The following is a 20,266-nucleotide window of genomic DNA, read 5'->3' as shown; positions in this document are numbered from 1 at the left end:
GTATATAGAATTAGCATCAACCACGGTATAGCAAAAATATTAGGTCCCGCCCAACGCAAAGAAAAGTGCTTAACGGTTTGGTGGAGGATTGAGTAGCTGCCAATATCGTTATGCCCAGTATATTGATAGACAGAAGCCAATGAATTGAAGAGATCCAAATAGAACTTGCAACAACCACTGTTTGAAAAAGTTATTAGGTCCCACAAAAAATAATGAGATGTTTCCTGAAGTTGTTGGTAGTGAAACTAGTAGCTACCATTAGTTTTATATTAATTGTAATTATTATAAAGAACCCTAACCCTACAACTAACTACCTCATGCGCCATACTTAACCCCGAAATATACTATACTCTACTTCCACCACCTCATCTCTTTCGAAAAGAATCCTTCTACAACCAGAACCTGCTTAGACGATGGTAATGACCACACGAAGGACGTGTCGCTGTCGTGAGCAACATGTTCTCCTCTTCCTGACAACATGATTTACTGAAGTGGTAAAGGGATACAATTGTCCCTCAGATTGATATTTAGATTAAACGTATATTTAGATTGTTTATAAGAATACTCTTTACAGGTGAAGTAAAACATTAATAACAAAAAGTAATTTTTAGAAATTGTAAATGTTTTACAGCCGTATTTTTCTTCATTATTATTGTATGGGAATTGTGTCATAACTGACAGAGCGCAGTGAATACATACATACGGTCCTTCTTATCCCATACATGTGTTAGCGTAAATATTTCCATCCACGAATAATTTAATTGTTTTGCTTAAATCATGGCCTGTAAATTCATTCCCATAATATATCATACATGTATATAGACATTTCAGTAACAGTTTCTGCTATTGATGTCCGTAAAATAGGTCCATAGTTGCATGGCAGAGTAAATTTTGTTGGTGTTGGGTATTTGTAATATAAATTTAAAAAAACTCGTACATAGCATATGCTTTAAGAAATTGTAATAACATATTTGTTGGTATTATCTTTTAAGTTTGTACCCGTTGAGTTCCAGAGTCTAGAGAAGGAAGAAGAAAAAAGAAGAAAGTGGTGTTTTTTTAGTGGGTATGCCATCAGAATACTATCTGGTGGAGAGCCCCACACTTGTTCGCTTGGTTACGGTAAGACCAAGCGTTCGTGCAGCAATGCATTTTTTCACCACTTAAAAAAAAAAAAAAAAAAAAAAAAAAACATGGTTTGTGTCATATTAATTTTACTTTTTGTTATAGCTCTCATTTTTTTAAAATTTCCTGACTACATGGAAAAGAAGTACGAGTATTGTCAAATAAAAAAGGTAATGTATTACTTATATAACTAATAAGTACAAAACACAAACAACTTCAATTTCGTTGGTATATTAAAGTTCAGCTTACAGAGCATCTGTGTACAAAGTTTCATTGCGGGCACTTGTTTGGTTTAGTCTCAGGAGCGACTTTTATACGAGAACGCCCCGTCTAAAACGGTGCATTTAATTTTCGACGATAGGACCTCTGACGGCCGACACCACCTTTTTGACGTTGGTATATTAAAGTTCAGCTTACAGAGCATCTGTGTACAAAGTTTCATTGCGGGCACTTGTTTGGTTAAGTCTCAGGAGTGACTTTTATACGAGAACGCCCGTCTAACCGTGCATTTAATTTTGACGATAGGACCTCTGACGGCCGACAACCACCTATTTGACGTTGGTATATTAAAGTTCAGCTTACAGAGCATCTGTGTACAAAGTTTCATTGCGGGCACTTGTTTGGTTTAGTCTCAGGAGCGACTTTTATACGAGAACGCCCCGTCTAACGGTGCATTTAATTTCGACGATAGGACCTCTGACGGCCGACACCACCTTTTTGACGTTGGTATATTAAAGTTCAGCTTACAGAGCATCTGTGTACAAAGTTTCATTGCGGGCACTTGTTTGGTTAAGTCTCAGGAGTGACTTTTATACGAGAACGCCCGTCTAACCGTGCATTTAATTTTGACGATAGGACCTCTGACGGCCGACACCACCTATTTGACGTTGGTATATTAAAGTTCAGCTTACAGAGCATCTGTGTACAAAGTTTCATTGCGGGCACTTGTTTGGTTTAGTCTCAGGAGCGACTTTTATACGAGAACGCCCCGTCTAACGGTGCATTTAATTTAGACGATAGGACCTCTGACGGCCGACACCACCTTTTTGACGTTGGTATATTAAAGTTCAGCTTACAGAGCATCTGTGTACAAAGTTTCATTGCGGGCACTTGTTTGGTTAAGTCTCAGGAGTGACTTTTATACGAGAACGCCCGTCTAACCGTGCATTTAATTTTGACGATAGGACCTCTGACGGCCGACACCACCTATTTGACGTTGGTATATTAAAGTTCAGCTTATAGAGCATCTGTGTACAAAGTTTCATTGCGGGCACTTGTTTGGTTTAGTCTCAGGAGTGACTTTTATACGAGAAACGCCCGTCTAACCGTGCATTTAATTTTGACGATAGGACCTCTGACGGCCGACACCACCTTTTTGACGTTGGTATATTAAAGTTCAGCTTACAGAGCATCTGTGTACAAAGTTTCATTGCGGGCACTTGTTTGGTTTAGACTCAGGAGCGACTTTTATACGAGAACGCCCCGTCTAACGGTGCATTTAATTTCGACGATAGGACCTCTGACGGCCGACACCACCTTTTTGACGTTGGTATATTAAAGTTCAGCTTACAGAGCATCTGTGTACAAAGTTTCATTGCGGGCACTTGTTTGGTTAAGTCTCAGGAGTGACTTTTATACGAGAACGCCCGTCTAACCGTGCATTTAATTTTTGACGATATGACCTCTGACGGCCGACACCACCTATTTGACGCTGGTATATTAAAGTTCAGCTTACAGAGCATCTGTGTACAAAAGTTTCATTGCGGGCACTTGTTTGGTTTAGTCTCAGGAGCGACTTTTATACGACAACGCCCCGTCTAACGGTGCATTTAATTTAGACGTTAGGACCTCTGACGGCCGACACCACCTTTTTGACGTTGGTATATTAAAGTTCAGCTTACAGAGCATCTGTGTACAAAGTTTCATTGCGGGCACTTGTTTGGTTAAGTCTCAGGAGTGACTTTTATACGAGAACGCCCGTCTAACCGTGCATTTAATTTTGACGATAGGACCTCTGACGGCCGACACCACCTATTTGACGTTGGTGTATTAAATTTCAGCTTATAGAGCATCTGTGTACAAAGTTTCATTGCGGGCACTTGTTTGGTTTAGTCTCAGGAGCGACTTTTATACGAGAACGCCCCGTCTAACGGTGCATTTAATTTAGACGATAGGACCTCTGACGGCCGACACCACCTTTTTGACGTTGGTATATTAAAGTTTAGCTTATAGAGCATCTGTGTACAAAGTTTCATTGCGGGCACTTGTTTGGTTAAGTCTCAGGAGTTACTTTTATACGAGAACGCCCCGTCTAACGGTGCATTTAATTTAGACGATAGGACCTCTGACGGCCGACACCACCTTTTTGACGTTGGTATATTAAAGTATAATTAAAGTATATTAACGGGAATTCTTTGTGGTAAGTAATAAATACGATTAACTGTGTAGATTTTGTGAAAGATCGTTTTTTAATAATTAGTTTTATACTATTATTTCAGATTTTGAATGTTTGTTAGCGCCTTCAGATTGTTGACTGCAAAATTGTTGCACGGAATACAGACGGACGATAAAGTGACGCTAACTTCACGGTGGTGTTTGTTTATGTGGATTGTGTATTAAAAAATCCGTGAGAGTAGGTTAGGTTATGTCGGATTTGCTTGAAGCGTTACGGCTATCTTTTTCCATTTACTTTACAATTAATAAATTGCATGTTTTTGTTTAGCGTCAATTATGGCAGACTCGTCTAAAAGTGGAAATCCTCTTTTCTTAAAAAGTAAATCATTACAATGTAAAAACTTGCACGATTATTTAAAAACATTGCCAAAGGAAGTCTTAGAAAGACTCTACAACCACCCAACAACTTGTTTAGCTGTGTACAGGTAATTAGACCTAGCGCAAGTGGTATTAAAATGTATTAAATACTTAGTATTTTAGAAAACTTTTACTGTTATATATTTAATTTTATTTTAGAACATAGCCTATTACAATAAATAATACTCTAAGGAGTATAGTCTACTCATGCTTTGAATGTACTTGTGGGCTATCCTTTTAACTCTAGAATTTGCAGTAAAATTATGCTACATGAGAAATAGAAAAAAACTTGACATTATAAATTTAACTAGCTTTCAAGATTAAATTGGAGAGGCAATTTTAAAACAAGCTTAGAATGTACAAGGTAACATAAATTTTAACAAAAATAAACATTTGATTAGTAATGTGGGGTAGGGTATGATAAGCGGACCTGGTTTTTTATATTGAAATTGGCAAACGATATTACTTAATCATAACCATCGATACTAATTGTTTATTTTGAACAGTTTAACGTAATATTTCAATTTTACATAAGTAACATTTGATTATTAAAAATGGTAGTCAATTTTAGAAAACTACAGGACTCAATTTTTTGTTGGACTCGTACGGAAAAATCCATTATGTGAAATTTGTGGGAAAGAAACAACTTACTGTAACTGTGAGAGGAGCAAATATGGTCGTCTACAGTTTTCCTAATTTTGGTTATAATAATTTGTTTGATCACTGTGAATATTAAATTCATATTTTAATTTAAAACATATGATTGTTATTAAGGACTATAGATACTTTTATATCAATTGATAGTCTAGGATTTGATGGGAATATTAGGTATCGATGGTTACATTCTTCGATATAAAAAACCGGGTCCGCTTATCGTACCCTACCCGTTAAGTGATACAGAGATGACAAATCTTTTCAATAACAACAGAACATGTTTGGCTACATTTACTGGGATAAGATAAAACTCCAGAGCTGCAAACCATTATTTGGATGTAGTATAATAAGCTGCCACCATCACAGTCAAATAATCAATACTCATGATTATCAAATTATCGATATTCATAATCGTAATCGTCGATATAACTACTGAAACCAAATTGCATGTGTATTACAAATGGCAGTATAGTTCGGCTTTTATATCCTAAAGGGTTATAATTTTTAACAGACGAATAAAAAACTATCTAGGCTAGAAATGTAAAAAAAAAAACAGTGTAACATTTAGTTGCTTTCTACTATTTTGGCCAATAAACATGTCTGACACAAATAACACATGTACATCGGCATTGTACTTACTTCCGCAGCTGGTTATTTCTGTAATACCATCAACTTTATTTTACTTTGTTTGAATTAATTTAGTTGAACAAATAATGTCAAAGCAAACGTTACAGGTTTTTAAGATTGTATTAAACAATATTGTTTTCCTGTAAAATAAAAACACTTAGCAATTATTAATTATGTGCATCTATAGGTTAAATATTTTTATGTATTCCATAGTTTGGACATATATTTATTGATAGTTGATACGATTGTCGTGGTGGCTGCTTATATAGGCCTACTGCAGCCCATTATTTTGATGGTGACGATGAAGCTCAAAAGAAACTCTTTACATTGTTTATACACTTAGGCTACATAATCAAGTGTAATCTAGATGAAGAGGCATTCTTATTGTCTCATCAGGTGCACAATTGAGTGCAATACAATGTTTTAGAGTATTGCCAAAACGTGGCAGAGGAACCTAGTTTTCTACACGTGACATAGTGATGGTGAGAAGGGTTGACTCAATGCGAATGCTGAGCTTAGCTCCTTTTCACCTACTGCTTAGTGCAGCACCTAAAAACTGACGGTGTTACAGACTTGACTCCTGGAATCTGGAGTCCAAATTTGTTATCTGTTGAAATAAACAGTGTCCAGAATCCAAAAGTTACACTAAGTGGAAGGTGAAATGAAGTTACTGTACCTGTCCTGAACAACATTATGTAGGTAAATAATAGGTTTAGTGGGTGCTCATCACATGTAATGATGATCAGTGCTTCTACTTTCCCTAGGAAGATCAATATTTTGTTATTTTATACATACACTGTGAATCACAATTATCTAATTGTAGCACAAGACACTCTAGCTTTATGTATTGATTCTGGCTGATGTCTGCCGTGCTGTATTTCTATACCATGTAGGACTAAGGCTGTACTCATATTATCCTTAAGTTTGGTATCATTATTTGGAAATTCCCTAATTTTTTTAAAACACGTTAACTGGCACTATATAAGTTCCCTATATGTTTCGTGTTTACCAACTTTATTACTGAATGTATTGTTGCTAATGTTGATTTTATTTTTATATTTTGGTTATTTTACAATATTTTTTTCAAATTAGTGTGTGTGGAAGGTCCCAACTGATTGGATCGGACAGTCTTTTTTCGTCCCTAATTTTCTAGAAAATAAAGGTGATGACCCCATTGGACCGCAATGTGCGGTATTTCGATTACACGGTCTTTACTGCAGCTGAAGTTGGGATTAGTACGGGAATTTCTGGCGACCTCTGTTGGATTGGTCTTATGAAAGACTACCTTGGTAAGGGCTACACTCTGTATACAGACAATTTTTACACCTCTGTGGATCTTGTAAACATTCTTTTAGAAAAAGAAACCGACCTGGCTGGGACAGTAACATCCAATAGAGCTTGGTGTTTTCATCACAAAATGCAAAATTGATAAAGGGAAGCTAGAAAGAGATGACCTGGTTAGAGTATGAAAATGGTATTGTTTACACTAACTGGATCGATAAGAAGACAGAATGATGTGAACTAAGCACTCTGTAAGGTTTCCAAATATCTGCAGAAAAACAAAAAAATCCTCCTTAATCCTCCAAAAGGTATACTATTTATAATAAGGCCAAAATCGGTATTGATGTGTTAGACCAAATGTCCTCTTATAAATAATACACAGCTGTGCGCAAGAGCATGAGACGGTTCCACAAAACAGCCAAGGAAATATTTCTGGGTACGGCAGTAGTTAACACCTACAAAGAAAACACAGGAAGAACCACAAGGAAACTTAAATCCATCACATGCAAATAACATGTAATTTTGTCTTACATTTACTATCTAATTTTTTACTTATCTTTTTTTAAAATTTTTTTCACTATTGATGCATTGTAATACTGATTTTTCAGCTACAGTATAATAAGCGGCCACTAACTCAATCGAATTATAATTCGAATCATTAATATCGATATTCATGACTATCTAAAAGTACTGAAATCAAAATGTCGGACCAAATTACGTGATGGATATTTCAAATAACAATATAGTTCTGCTGGTTTTAAATCTTATAAATTAATATGTTAACGATAATTAAAAAAAAGTATCTATATTTATAAAATGTTTCAAACATAAGATTTACTTACCTTTTACTATTTTCAAGGATAAACGAGTCTGGCTTCTTGTGAAACAAGGACCACATTTACATAATTTTTCTTGCCGTCATTAGTCAATAACCAAATGATTTCACTTTAAATTAATTTCAAAACTCAATTTTACTTTGAATTAACTTTGGACGATAATGTCGAGCTGAATTACGTTTTAGGCTTTTATAATTGTATTATAGTGAAGCTATACTTTTTATATGTAGAAGAAATGTATTTGTTTTCAGTTTACATAAAATAACTAAACTTTATTTAAGGTCTGTTTGAGCAGCGTAGTACTTACTTATGTGCAATGTCCAAATATTATGGCCTAACACCATTAGAATGCACTCTGGAAATGCTATAAGGCAAGAACATCAGTAGTGTCATATGATTACCTGCTCGGGTCGGCTGCTTGCTCTAACCATAAAAACTGCGCTGAGGGGATCAGGTCGGTGTGGCAGTTAAAGTGTTAATCCTTTTGCTGCTAGGTAATTTTTCTCGCAGCCTATTACAAACTCCCCAACACAGGTTTAAATGTTTTTAGATAAAAACTTTTGTTGTCTTCTAAAGGACCTTAGTATTAGAAATAGTACTTAAAATTTCTACACTGCAAAATTAACTAATATGTTCGACTTCAATTTTGTATGGCTTTGTAATGAATATTAAAAATTCAACTCAGTATTTATTATATTATCATTAAGTTCGTTGGTATATAATATATTTTTGAACTTATAAAAAAACAGATTATGAGGTTCTTTAATGTAGTAATGCAAATAATTTTAATTCGTAAATACAAATAGGGAATTCACATAAATAGAGACATTTTTTTAATAATTAGGTTTTGGGTATTTATAAACTAAACATGCACTTGTTAAACTTAGAAAAAAAAACTGAAAAGGTACAGTTCATTCAAAACTATGATCATTTATACAAGTCAAAATTCCCTATGTGTAATAGGAATGAAGAGGGTAGCACTTAGTATAAACTCACTTTCTGTATTTGCACAAAAATACATGTGGATTTTTTTTCTTTAAAAACGTATCTTTACTTTTGAAGTGTTATTTCAATAAAAACATGATGCTTACCCTAAATAACTCCTAATGTGCCTTTTAATATGTTTTTGATTATTTTTTGGAAATGTCCAAACAATTTTGGCACTGGCAGTTTATGAAAGTTTCAATGTATGGAAAACTGAACATTGGCAGTGAAAGGGTTGCCTTTCCCACTGGTTTATGATTTTAAATCTGGTCTGAACATGCAAAAAATGTAGGGTTTTATTTTTATATTAAATAAAAATGTATTTATCTTTAAAACCGTTACTTGACTAATTTGTTAGCTTTTTACTTAATTTAATTAACTTATACAACATTATTTTCTCCAGGGAGCTTCCGGCAATAGCCAAGCATTACGTGATCAGGTTATTGTTTGTTGAACAACCTGTTCCTCAGGCAGTGATTGCATCGTGGGTTTCCCAGGCTTATGCAAAGTAAGTGTTTAATAGTTAAATGTAACTTAGACTGTACATTCTAGTAAGTACTCCTTAGAAACCACAACTTGAATTTTTGCAGTGATGGTTAATCTCAAGATCTTATCATGTCTCACTGTTTATGGTGAACTTTTACCTTTTTATGTTTTAATATAAATGATAAATTTTTAGCAGTGACTGTCATTGTTTTCACCTGCATGTTTATACATGTAAAATACTGAGAAACCCGAGTTTAATTTGTTTGCAAAGGATTGTTTTAAAATATATTGGCATGTATGTTTAGAAAAGGCCTGTTTGACATGAACAGTGGATGATTCATGATAGGTTGGTGGAATCTATTATGGTTTTAGCAGTAAGGTAAAAAGATTGTTTTCTTTAAGTAATTTGTAATTATTTTTAATTATTGTAATTTTAGAACAATAAACTTTAAAACTTTATTATTGTTAAAATAGTTTTGATATTTTTTTTATTATTATTAACTGTATTGCTTTATTAAATATAACAGTGTAATTGTGGCTGTATAATTTAATGTGTTTGTAGTGTTATACAAAGAACAGACGTCACTGTGGTGAGCGGCTCTGTGTCATTCAATTACAAATCTGGACTCTAGCTTTTTTTGTTGTTATTTTTTTTGTCAATCTGGCCACCAATTACTTGTAAACGTGGCCAGTTCTTATTCCGTAGAAAGAGTTTTTGTTCCTTTTATTGTAAAAAATATGCTGGAATAAATCATAATTTTCATTATTTTAATTTTTTTTAATTTTCATATAATATGAGCGTACCTTTTTCCATTTTAGGCCTTTGTAACATAAATTTATAAGCCCTTTGTTATTATAAATCGTAGAATGATAGAAATGTCTTGTTTTAAAGATACCGTTCACTTTTTTTTTTTTTTTTTTTTTTTTTTTTGTAACAGAGGGCCAGGTTTTCCTAGGCCTGGTAGTTGCCTCAGCCATCCGGCTTATTGTGCACCCTCTCCCAGGTTTAAGCTGTATCAAATCCCAGGCCTTTACAAAACCATGAGATCTTCTGAACAATGCTTTCCTGTTCCAACCCCTCTTCCGTATGCATAAGAACACCTAGGGATCTTGAGCGTTTGCTCTGTAATGCCGGACATTCAGATATGACGTGCTTGGCTGTTTCATCAGCCTCGCCACATTTCCTGCACAGTGTTTCCTGAACTAGAATACCTATTCTGTTCAGGTGACTTCGGAATATCCAATGACCTGTAATAAAACCAGTCACCTTTTCGGATCTCCGTTCTACTCATTCTAAGGGCATCTGCTGCAATGTTCCTTGATGGTCCCTTGAGCATCCGCTTTGCTTGTACATTCCCCTCAGTATTTCTCCAATTTTTGTAGGTGTTTGTTAAACCATCCACTTGGTAAACTGATCTACGTGCTAAGTTATATGAGACCCCACACGTTGGTTCAGGACCGGTAAGAGGACAGTTGGCTCCCAAGAGTGTAGCGCAACTGTCTGCCCCTTCATTACCAGTGATTCCTCTATGTCCAGGCACCCAAGTTAGAATAACTTTATTGGTTTTCGCCAGCAATTTCATGACCTTATGGCATTCCCAGACTGTCTTCGAATTACAGTCATGGTTGGCCAAGGCCTGCAGAGCAGCCCTGCTGTCCGAGTTAATGTAGATGGTTTTGCCTTTGTAGCCCCTTTCCACATTAACTCTTGCACATTCTGCAAGGGCTGTAACTTCAGCCTAAAAGACAGTTGCCAGTTTACCTAGGCTAAAGCTTAAGTTAACCCTAGGCCCCTGCCCCAGTTACCCTTCAGAGTCTTTGACCCGTCCGTTGTACCAGGTTAGAGCCTTCTTCATGTAGTCAGGCTCACCTTTTTGACCATTCTTTCCTTTCAACAATGTTGACTTGAAATGGTTTTTCCCAGTCTGTAACCTTTGCCATTCTGTCAGACATCATTTCTAGAATATCCAGTTTGAGAATGTCAACGATCTTGGAGTGCTTACTAGCATGGTGATGATGCCAGTTCCCATTGCACTTCAGTCTGTAGGCAGCCATCCTAGCCTCTCCTATGACGAATATGTCTAGGGGTGGGAGGTTTAGCACTACTTCCATAGCAGCGGTTGCTGTTCCTCTCATGGCGCCCATTGTCCCCAAGCATGCCAACCGCTGTACCTTTGACAGGTTTTTTGCGGCAGTCACCTGTCGGACTTTTGGCCACTATACCACTGAGCCATACACCATCATTGGTCTGATGACTCTGGTGTTTCAGCCAATGTGACATGTCGGGTCTAAGCCCCCATGTGCATCCTACCGCACGTCTCACCATCATCAATGTAGTCTGAGATCGGCTGATTATGTATTCCAGATGACTATTCCAAGTGAGTTTTATCATCTAGTTTGACTCCTTATAGTTCACATGCATCCAAATTGCTTTTTAGTTTTTCTTTTAGAGAGTAAATATTTTTCTGGGATAAACGAATAAACCAATGTAACGAAATATCAAATGAACCTGACGGAACCTATGGGGGGGGGTGGGGGGGGGGGGGGGTGGGGGGGGGGGGGGGTGGGGGGGGGGGGGGGTGGGGGGGGGGGGGGGTGGGGGGGGGGGGGGGTGGGGGGGGGAAATTGTAAGCAACGTTAGCTCCCGTTGTACTGGTTATCTTAGGCCTCCCTTTGCATTAGTTTGTCAAATGCTACAGCCCACGCAGAAACATATGTTACTGTATTGTAACTACATTACCTACCGTTGTACTCGTTATCGCCTTAGGTCTTCCTTTTTTATTAGTATGTTAAATACATAACCCATATATAAAAACATATGTTACTAAATTGTAGCAACGTTAGCTCCCGTTGTACTGGTTATCTTAGGTCTCCCTTTGCATTAGTTTGTCAAATGCACAGCCCACGCAGAAACAATAGAAACATATGTTACTGTATTGTAAACTACATTAGCTACCGTTTGTACTCGTTATCGCCTTAGGTCTCCTTTTTTATTAGTATGTTCTATACAGAACCCTCGGAGTAACATTCGGTGGGCGTAACTAACGCCAATGCAACCAATGCGGTGCATTGGGGCGCAGGCACTTCAGGGGGCGCAGGCCCTAGAAGGGCGCAAAAGTGTTTTTTTTTAATTGAAGCTAAATTTGTGGGTAACAAAACATTTGACCACCGAGTTGTAATTCGTTATTCTAACAGTACAATAGTATGAACTATTAATACACTATTTAAAAATATTCTCATGATGAGTATATTTGAAATGAAATATGATAACTAGTTCCACTCAAGTCTAGGTTTATCTGCGATGTTTACTATGCCGGACTGATACGTTCAGTTTGAAATGTTGGGACACTACTGAGCCGCGCGCTGTCCCCACAACTCAGTTTTTACTCCGTAACTGCTGCGCATCATCAAGGTCATGCGGCATGTAGTAGGCCGCCACCCCTCCCCTCTCGTGTGCCGGGTGCCTGGGCGAGTCCAAGTCCTCGGCGGGGGAGGGGTGGCCGCTGCGCACTCACAGACTAGTCACCCTGTCCTGTCAGTCGGTCCTTGTTAGTACGATTGTGCGGTTCAGTAGTGTGAGTTTTATTACAAAACAATTTTGTCTGTGTATTTGTTATAACAATTTAAATCAGTGGACCGTTTTTTACCGTATAAATTTGTTGCGTTTTTTAATGGATTTCGTTATGATTGTTTGTGATTGAACGAAAATGGACGGAAACAAAAAGACCTAGTGGTGCCGAGTTCCGAAAAAGGAAAAAAAACAAGAAGAAGAAAAAGTGAAGAAACTACCAAAGATTGACACGTTTTTTAAAAAACGGGATTTTGCTGATACCTCTCAAAGTCAATCAGGTGACGATGGTGTGTTGGTGAGAATGAATGTGGGCTTGGGGGTTAAAATATCCACGTCAGAAGATATCGTCGAATTGAATGTTCTTGCCGATAACCAAACTTCAGAAGTCCACCAAAATGTGGAGTAAGTCTGCTGATTTTAAATATTACATATACTGCTCCTTCTACATCAGCAACTGGCGGAAGTATTTCAGTACAAGGAAAATACTGATGTCTTTGGTTATAATCTGCAATGATGGTGGAGTAGAGAGTACAGACATAGCTCTTTTCTCAGAAGATATTAACAATGATGAATTGAAATCTCGGATTTTGAACTCCGAACCGTGTAGACCTCAAGGGCCATTCCCTAAAGACATTAAAACAAATAGATCCTTTTCGAAAGATTATTATTTTTTCCGAAACGAAAACTGGTCAAAAAAATTGAGCGCTTTTGGCTTTGTTACTCTCCGTCTTTAAATGGCGTGTATTGTGAACCATGTTGGCTGTTTGCTAACAGACTTGATAAAAAACTTTTAACAATGCATGGGACTACTGGGAAAATTAATGGTTGGAGAAATCTGTCAACAAAAAATTAAAGACCACGAATTGAGTAAGTGCCATATTAATGCATGTATCGCATATGGAAATAAAGCAAAAAATAATAGAGATATCAAAACTCTTTTCTATGACAAAGAAAGATAAACTGGTTGAAGTAATAAAGAGAATTTTGGATGTTATCATAACAATGTCAACCTGTAATCTAGCTCTTAGAGGTCATCGATCTGAGAGCATAAAAAATGTTAAGAGTGAGTCAGGAAATTTTCTGAATATTATTGATCTCCTTTCTAGATACGACCCTATTTTAAAGAAATCACCTGGAAAACGAAGATAGTAGGGTAAAATACTTAAGCCCTTCAATTCAAAACGAGCTTTATTCATTTGACATCTCATCAGATTTTGAGTGAAATATTGACTGATGTTCAACAGTCTCCATTTTTTTCTCTCATTTTAGATACTACACAAGACATTTTCGAAAATTGATCAGTTATCAATAATCTTAAGATATGTTTTATACAAACCAGACCTAAATCAGCTTTGAGATAATGGAATCCTTTTTAGGCATTTGTGCAAGTACTAGACCAGTCAGGCCGAAGGACTAGAGGATCTTGTAGTTAAATTTATAGAAGAAAAGAAAATTATCTTTTGATAAGTGCCGGAGGTCAAGGATATGATGGCGCTTCTGTCATGAATGGAATTTACACAGGACTGCAGACCAGAAATAAAATCAAAGTCTCCTAACCGCTGAGTATGTCCATTGTGGCTAGTCACAATTTAAATTTAGTTTTAAACGACAGTGTGAAATCGATTTCAGAGATTTCATCATTCTATTGATACAATAAACAGTATTTATGTATTTTTCGGCCAAAGCCTACCAAGATGGCAAATGTTTAAAAAGAGTTGACCGACTCCTGTGTTATCAAGTTAACCTTAGAAAAAAAACTCTGTCCTACTAGGTGGTCGTCAAGGTACGACGCTTTACTATCAATCAATGTAAATTTTGTCGCTGTGCTGAAGTGTCTATCGAAAATAATTTTTTGACTTCAAGCAAGAACAATTAAGTCGCAGAAGCAACTGGTCTTATAAAGGAAATGTCTTCTTTTGAGTTTGTTTTTTGATGTTAGTGTTTCAAAGTCGAATTTTAGAAAGAATCCAGATCACGTCGAAAACCCTACAGAGGTCCGACGTTTAATCTAGACGATGCAAAGAATCTCCTTCAGAAGTGTTTAAATACTGTGAGCCAACTGCGAGGAGAATTCGACGATGTCCTAGATCAAGCCAGGAGGTTAGCTGCTAAGTGGAATATTGATTCGTCAATGACCTCCAAACGTAAAAGAAAAGTAAAGACTTTTTTTTACGAACTTTCTAGTGACTATGAGTTTAGTGATCCTGTGCATTGCTTTTAAACATTCATAATGTTTTCATTACATTACCCGTGACTGTGGCAAGTAGTTGAAAGGTCTTTTTTCCAAACTAAAAAATAATTAAGAACTACTTAAGAAATTCTATGTCCAATACCTAGACTGTGTGACCTTAGTGTAATTAGTATTGAACATGAGAGAGCTCGGTCTTTAGATGTAAAAAGGTTAGCTAGACGGTTTCTAGAAACAAAGAGCCTAAGGGGCTTTGTCAGGGAGTGGGAGTAGGAATTAAAACCCTCAATTAAAATGTCTATGTTTCATGTTTAGCATAAAATTAACATTAAGATAATGTTGGAGCTTCTTACATCATTTATATGTCACTGAATAAAATGTAAAATAAATGTAAAAAAACTAAAAAGAAGTAGTCTTATTTTATCGTCCTAAAAAGTTACAATAATTAATTGAAAAGTATGTAATGTGATCCTAGTCTTGTAGTTAGCCCTAATTGAAATGTTTGTACATAATCTTTGACAATCAAAACATGTAAATGTAAACAAAAGATTCATCATTGTTGTTAACATTTACCAGGTGTTTTTGCCCAAATTTAACATTAGTGTTTACGTTTACCAATTACCAGGTGATTGAATGATTGATTTAAATTTTACTAAGTTTGAAACTAATATGACCAAGAAATACAAACAGTAAAAAGTCATAACATCATAAGTTTTAATAATCCATTGATTATAAAACATTAAAAAATTAGAAATTACCGTCATTTTTGGACAGGATGATAACCTAAATAACCTAGTATATCATATATCTTTCTCTAATTGGATAGAGATTGTACAATGCCGTATTGTAGCGCAGCAGTATCCAGGAAGACTTGCATTGGGGCGCAATCAAACTAGTTACGCCACTGGTAACATTCTGCTGCTGCATTGTGGCAACATTAGCTATCATATTGGCTATCATTGCTGCTTAATTTTTACTTACCGTTTATTTAGTTGATCCTTCACTAATATAATCTATAGAGGCTAATTTCCTTTTAAATACATTTTGTTCCCTAAAGAGACGTATTATCCTAGCTTCAATAATTTTACTATTATAAATCGTTGAGTATACTACAGTATACACAAAACCTCAACAATCCAACTAAATAAAGAAAGAGTTCAGCTAAATCAATATCTTATGAGAAGTTCGTCTTTAATGAACCAGTAGACATAAAAAGGTGCGTCTCCTTTTCTGATTTGCTGCCGTTTTATTTCTGCGGTACCGATTGCCATTTACTGATAGCTGCTGATAGTATTGGGTGTTGCGAAGATTCGTATTGTTAACTATGTTTTTTGGTTCTGTTTACCAAAAAGAGGTAAGATTACAAACATGTGGACTGAAGCATTTGGGCCATACTTTCAATGTGTTTCTAACTTGCTGTTAAATCAAGGTCCTTGCAACGTATGCAGGCCGTTTTACCGAATAGGCACGGTAGGCACGTGCCTAGGGCGCTAGGCAATTGGCATTTTTTGGGGGCGCAAAAATTGGAAAAAAAATTTCCGTGGTTGTATCTACATGTATCATCATCAAACGGACTTTTTCTAGGCTGTCTTGAGCTGATAAGTGAATTTGATCTATTTATCGCGAGACACATAGCAACACATGGTAACAAAGGCAAAGGTAGTGTAACATACCTTTCGTCTGACATTTGCAGTGAATTTATTGAGATTATGAGCAAAGAAGTACTGAAACAAATCTTAAATTAAATCAAGCAAGCTCGCTATCTCTCTTTAATCATAGACTCCATACCTGACGTGTCGCACACAGACCAATTGGCTATAGTACTTCGGTATGTTTCATTGCCCAATGCTTGCGCCAACGAACGCCTGATACAACTCTTACCAAGTGTATGCCACAAATCTGGAAGTTTGGATGGAGCAACCCTCAGTTTACTTGAGAAACTTGAGCTGAATGTCGATAACTGTCGTGGACAAAGTTACGAAAATGCATCAAAACATGTCGGGTATATACTCAGGCAGCTCACTCACTTGCAGCTCAAATATGATATGATGTGCAGTTTACTCTCTAAACCTTGCTGGATGTTTTGCTGCCGAGAAGGCGTGTCCAGATAACACACGAAAGTTGTTACACTCGTACAAGGGTTGTATGCTTTTTTCTCGGCATCCACTTACAGGTGGAACATCCTAAAAAGTCATATTGAAAAGAGTAACGAAGGAAAATCAAAGAAAGATCAGAGAAAGCTAATGGTAAAACCCCTGAGTGACATAAGATGGTCTGCTAGGACAGACGCTCTTCGAGCTTTAAAAATAATTCGATATGAATTAAAATATGCTCCTAAAGAGCTAAATAAAGACGATACTCAGACAACAGAAACACAATGCACAACCGCTGGGTTTCTAAAAACACTGGGAAATTTCCAAACCATGTTATTAACACTGTGATCTGGGACGAAATTCTTGAGAGAGTTGATAAAACAAGTAAGACTCTTCAAAATCAAGATTTAGACCTATTTGGTGCTACAAAGGAACTTAAAACACTATCCTCGTTTTTGAGTGAAAAAAAAGAGATTTATTTGATGATTTCTAGTCCAAAGCATTGAAAACTTACAGAAAACGAAGAAGCTGTATACGACACAGTAAGAAAAAAGAAAGTTATTGACCGATGAAAAGAAGGACAGAAGCATGGAAGAAACATCTCCTTGAGAAAGATTTTGCCTGGGGTGTTTATTGCCATTGTTCACAACATAGCTTCGCAGCTCAACAAAAGAAGGGAGGTATATACAAATTTCGACACAAGATTTAAGATATTACAAAATCTAGAAGAGAAAAATTTCAAAGAGTTGGCTTGTGAAGCTAAACTGTTAGGAGAAGTATACAAGAACGATATTGATGGGCAAGACTTTGAACGTAGCTTTTCAGCTTTTAAAAGAGTAAAGTCAGAAATTAGATCGTCGATGGTTGATAAAAAGCTTAATGGCTTATTATTGCTGTGCACGCTAAACGACATTACTATTAGACTACAAAAACATTATTGTCGACTTTGCAACACGGAAAACCAGAAAAAGCTATTGTTTGAATCTCTAGTCAGTCTAGTGGTAAGCCAACAAACCAAAAATAATCCCAAGAAAATGTGATTAAACGAATACTATAAATAATTTACATATTTCAAATGTAAAGAAGGGAGGGTTGGGTGGTCCGTGATGCCGTGAGGTATGTTACACACATTCCCCCCGGAGACCAGTAGATACCTCACGGCTACCGGTTGCCAGTCCGGGATACGGCAGGTCCATAGGTGGTGGATAATGAGAAGGCTTTCGAAAAGAATCAGGATAATTTGTAAAGGAGAGTTAAGGGACATTAAGTCTAAAGTCCCTCCCGAACCAAAACTGGCATTTCAGACTAAATCTAAAGTTACGGGGTATAGGCGTTATGGTAGGGCTGGGGGGGGCGTAGTCAGCTGGCAGGGGTATAAAAAGGGGCGCAACTCTTCGTTGTGCCTAGGGCGCTGGCAGGGTTTAAAACGGGCCTGAACGTATGCCAACCTAAACGAGGAATTAATACAGAATGAAGTCTAAATAATTTGAAGTTGCATGAACATGTTGTTAATGCTAACTACAGTGGGTCCTGGGAGAAAATCATCTGGGAGTTCCGTAGTTAATATTCAACATCAGAGTCAGTAATGAAGTATTATATTCAGTTAACCGTGAAAGTGAGGCTTACTAAGAGGATCTGTCACAACGACTCAGCTCCAGACTGCAACGATAGACTAGTGAACTGAGACAAATTAGTACCAAACTGTACGTATACTTAACTATAGCAGATTTATGAGTAACTTATTTTCAGACATTGACAGTAATACAAATTTGACCTGACATCTTCAATCAATACTGTAACAAAATAATTTATGATATGTGTTGTATCTTATGAGACAAAAATAGACATCAACCTGAAGATGTAACTAACTTTATTTAATTTTTATTTAATCTTGGACGTATTTTTGCAATATTGAATTTTAAGAAACTTTATATTGACTGTTCTCCAGGCAACATGTTTGGTTGATAACATATAAAAAGCAATATAATTTACAATAACGGTTTGAGTTTTATTAAGTACATAATATTTTTTAATTGTCTTTCAATCCCATTCTCCCATGAATTGGGACAACTCTTGTACAGTGTTCTACTGCATTTGCAGGAAGATTGTGTCAACTAATACACAAATATGACATATTATTACGAAATATCTGGCAATTCAGACTATTTGTCTTTATACTGTTTTGTACAAAAGAAACCGTATTATAAATGCGAAATTCTATTTCTACATCGAAAAACACCTTAAGAGGCACAATCAATATGAGCGTTCGTAACAATATTCAAGCATTTTGAGATCTAGCGACTCTTCAAATATATTCTAGAGTGTTTGCAATCCATTCCAACATGATCGGTGGATGTGTTTGGTTGGACGCTCATGGCTCGACAGTCATGACAGTCAACTCAAGCGGCTCTCCTGACACGCCCTCAGTAGGCCTACATGAGTTAACAAATACGGTAGAGAACGTTTCTTTTTGGTTTGGATTCTGTAGTCAACATTTATTGAACTTTATTGGGACCAACATAAGTTATGGTACGACAAGTAAAGTTACTGTAATGAACACAGAAATAAAGATGACTACGCTATTGTAAGAAATGTGTACACAATTTTCAATTGAAACGTGTTTCTCATATGATTATAGAACAATGATTATTTACACTACATTTGCCTATGTCAATCTCCATGTTTTTTAGATGAAGAATTTAATTTAATAAACACACAAATAAAGATGGCTACGCTATTCTAAGACATGTGTAAAGAATTTTTCAACTGTGACATGCTTATATATATATATATATATATATATATATATATATATATATATATATATATATATATATATATATCTTTGAGAACTAATTCCTGAAGATATTAAACATAGCTTTTCGTGTTCTCATATGATTATAGCAGAATGGCTATTTACGCTATATTTGCCGATGTCTGTCTTCAACTTCTTTTTAGACCTAAAGAACATATTAGGTTCAGTATGTTCTTATTAAATACATAAAGCTACAGCTAACTCAAAATCCTGTTCGCAAATTATATTGTATTCACTATGTTCGATCAGTAGCTCGATTGTGTGGATAGCACCCAACTTGGGGGTTCAGCGTCGAGATGGTCATGTCCGTCCAGAATGTTCAAGGGTAAGTCTAGTCCACTGAAGGTGGTGCAATCGATGTTGGGTTGAGAATTTATTTAAGTTTACAGTCATTATCCTTCAAGGTACCCTTCCTAAAGTCAGAGAAGGAACAAAACTATTTTTGGTCACTTCACGAGGAATTATAGACATTTGAAGTTGCCGTTTATTTTAGGCCGTATTATACAGGTCCAATGGAAAACGGCTGATGATAAGGGTTTCAAATTTTCCTACAAAGTATTTTAAATATGACCTTAGGGATTGACACATTTTTTAATTTTATTAATACACTAGTTAATATATCCTGCATCTACACAGTATTACGGAAAAATAATAATTGTATATGTTCTAGGACTAAAAATATGTTACTCCCCCTGAGAAAATGATATATACAATTTCTCTAGAAATTTAAATCTAAAAGCTCAACGCAGACAAACATTCAGTCGTTTATACTGCCCCATACAACCTGGTGCAGGTCCT

At 36.2% G+C, this 20,266-nt stretch overlaps 1 protein-coding gene across 1 annotated transcript; it reads left to right on the top strand.

Moving 5' to 3' along the window:
• The first annotated feature begins 3,743 nt into the window (after positions 1 to 3,743).
• LOC124356328 (general transcription factor IIH subunit 4-like) lies at positions 3,744 to 8,848 on the top strand. The gene is made up of 2 exons (XM_046807511.1): positions 3,744 to 4,001; positions 8,719 to 8,848. The coding sequence occupies exons 1-2, from the start codon at positions 3,853 to 3,855 to the stop codon at positions 8,825 to 8,827; spliced, it is 258 nt and encodes an 85-aa protein (XP_046663467.1). The 5' UTR covers positions 3,744 to 3,852; the 3' UTR covers positions 8,828 to 8,848.
• The last annotated feature ends 11,418 nt before the right edge of the window (positions 8,849 to 20,266 follow it).

Source organism: Homalodisca vitripennis, chromosome 2 (assembly GCF_021130785.1).
Source record: "Homalodisca vitripennis isolate AUS2020 chromosome 2, UT_GWSS_2.1, whole genome shotgun sequence".
NCBI lineage: Eukaryota > Metazoa > Arthropoda > Insecta > Hemiptera > Cicadellidae > Homalodisca > Homalodisca vitripennis.
This window is presented reverse-complemented; position numbering and strand designations above follow the sequence as displayed.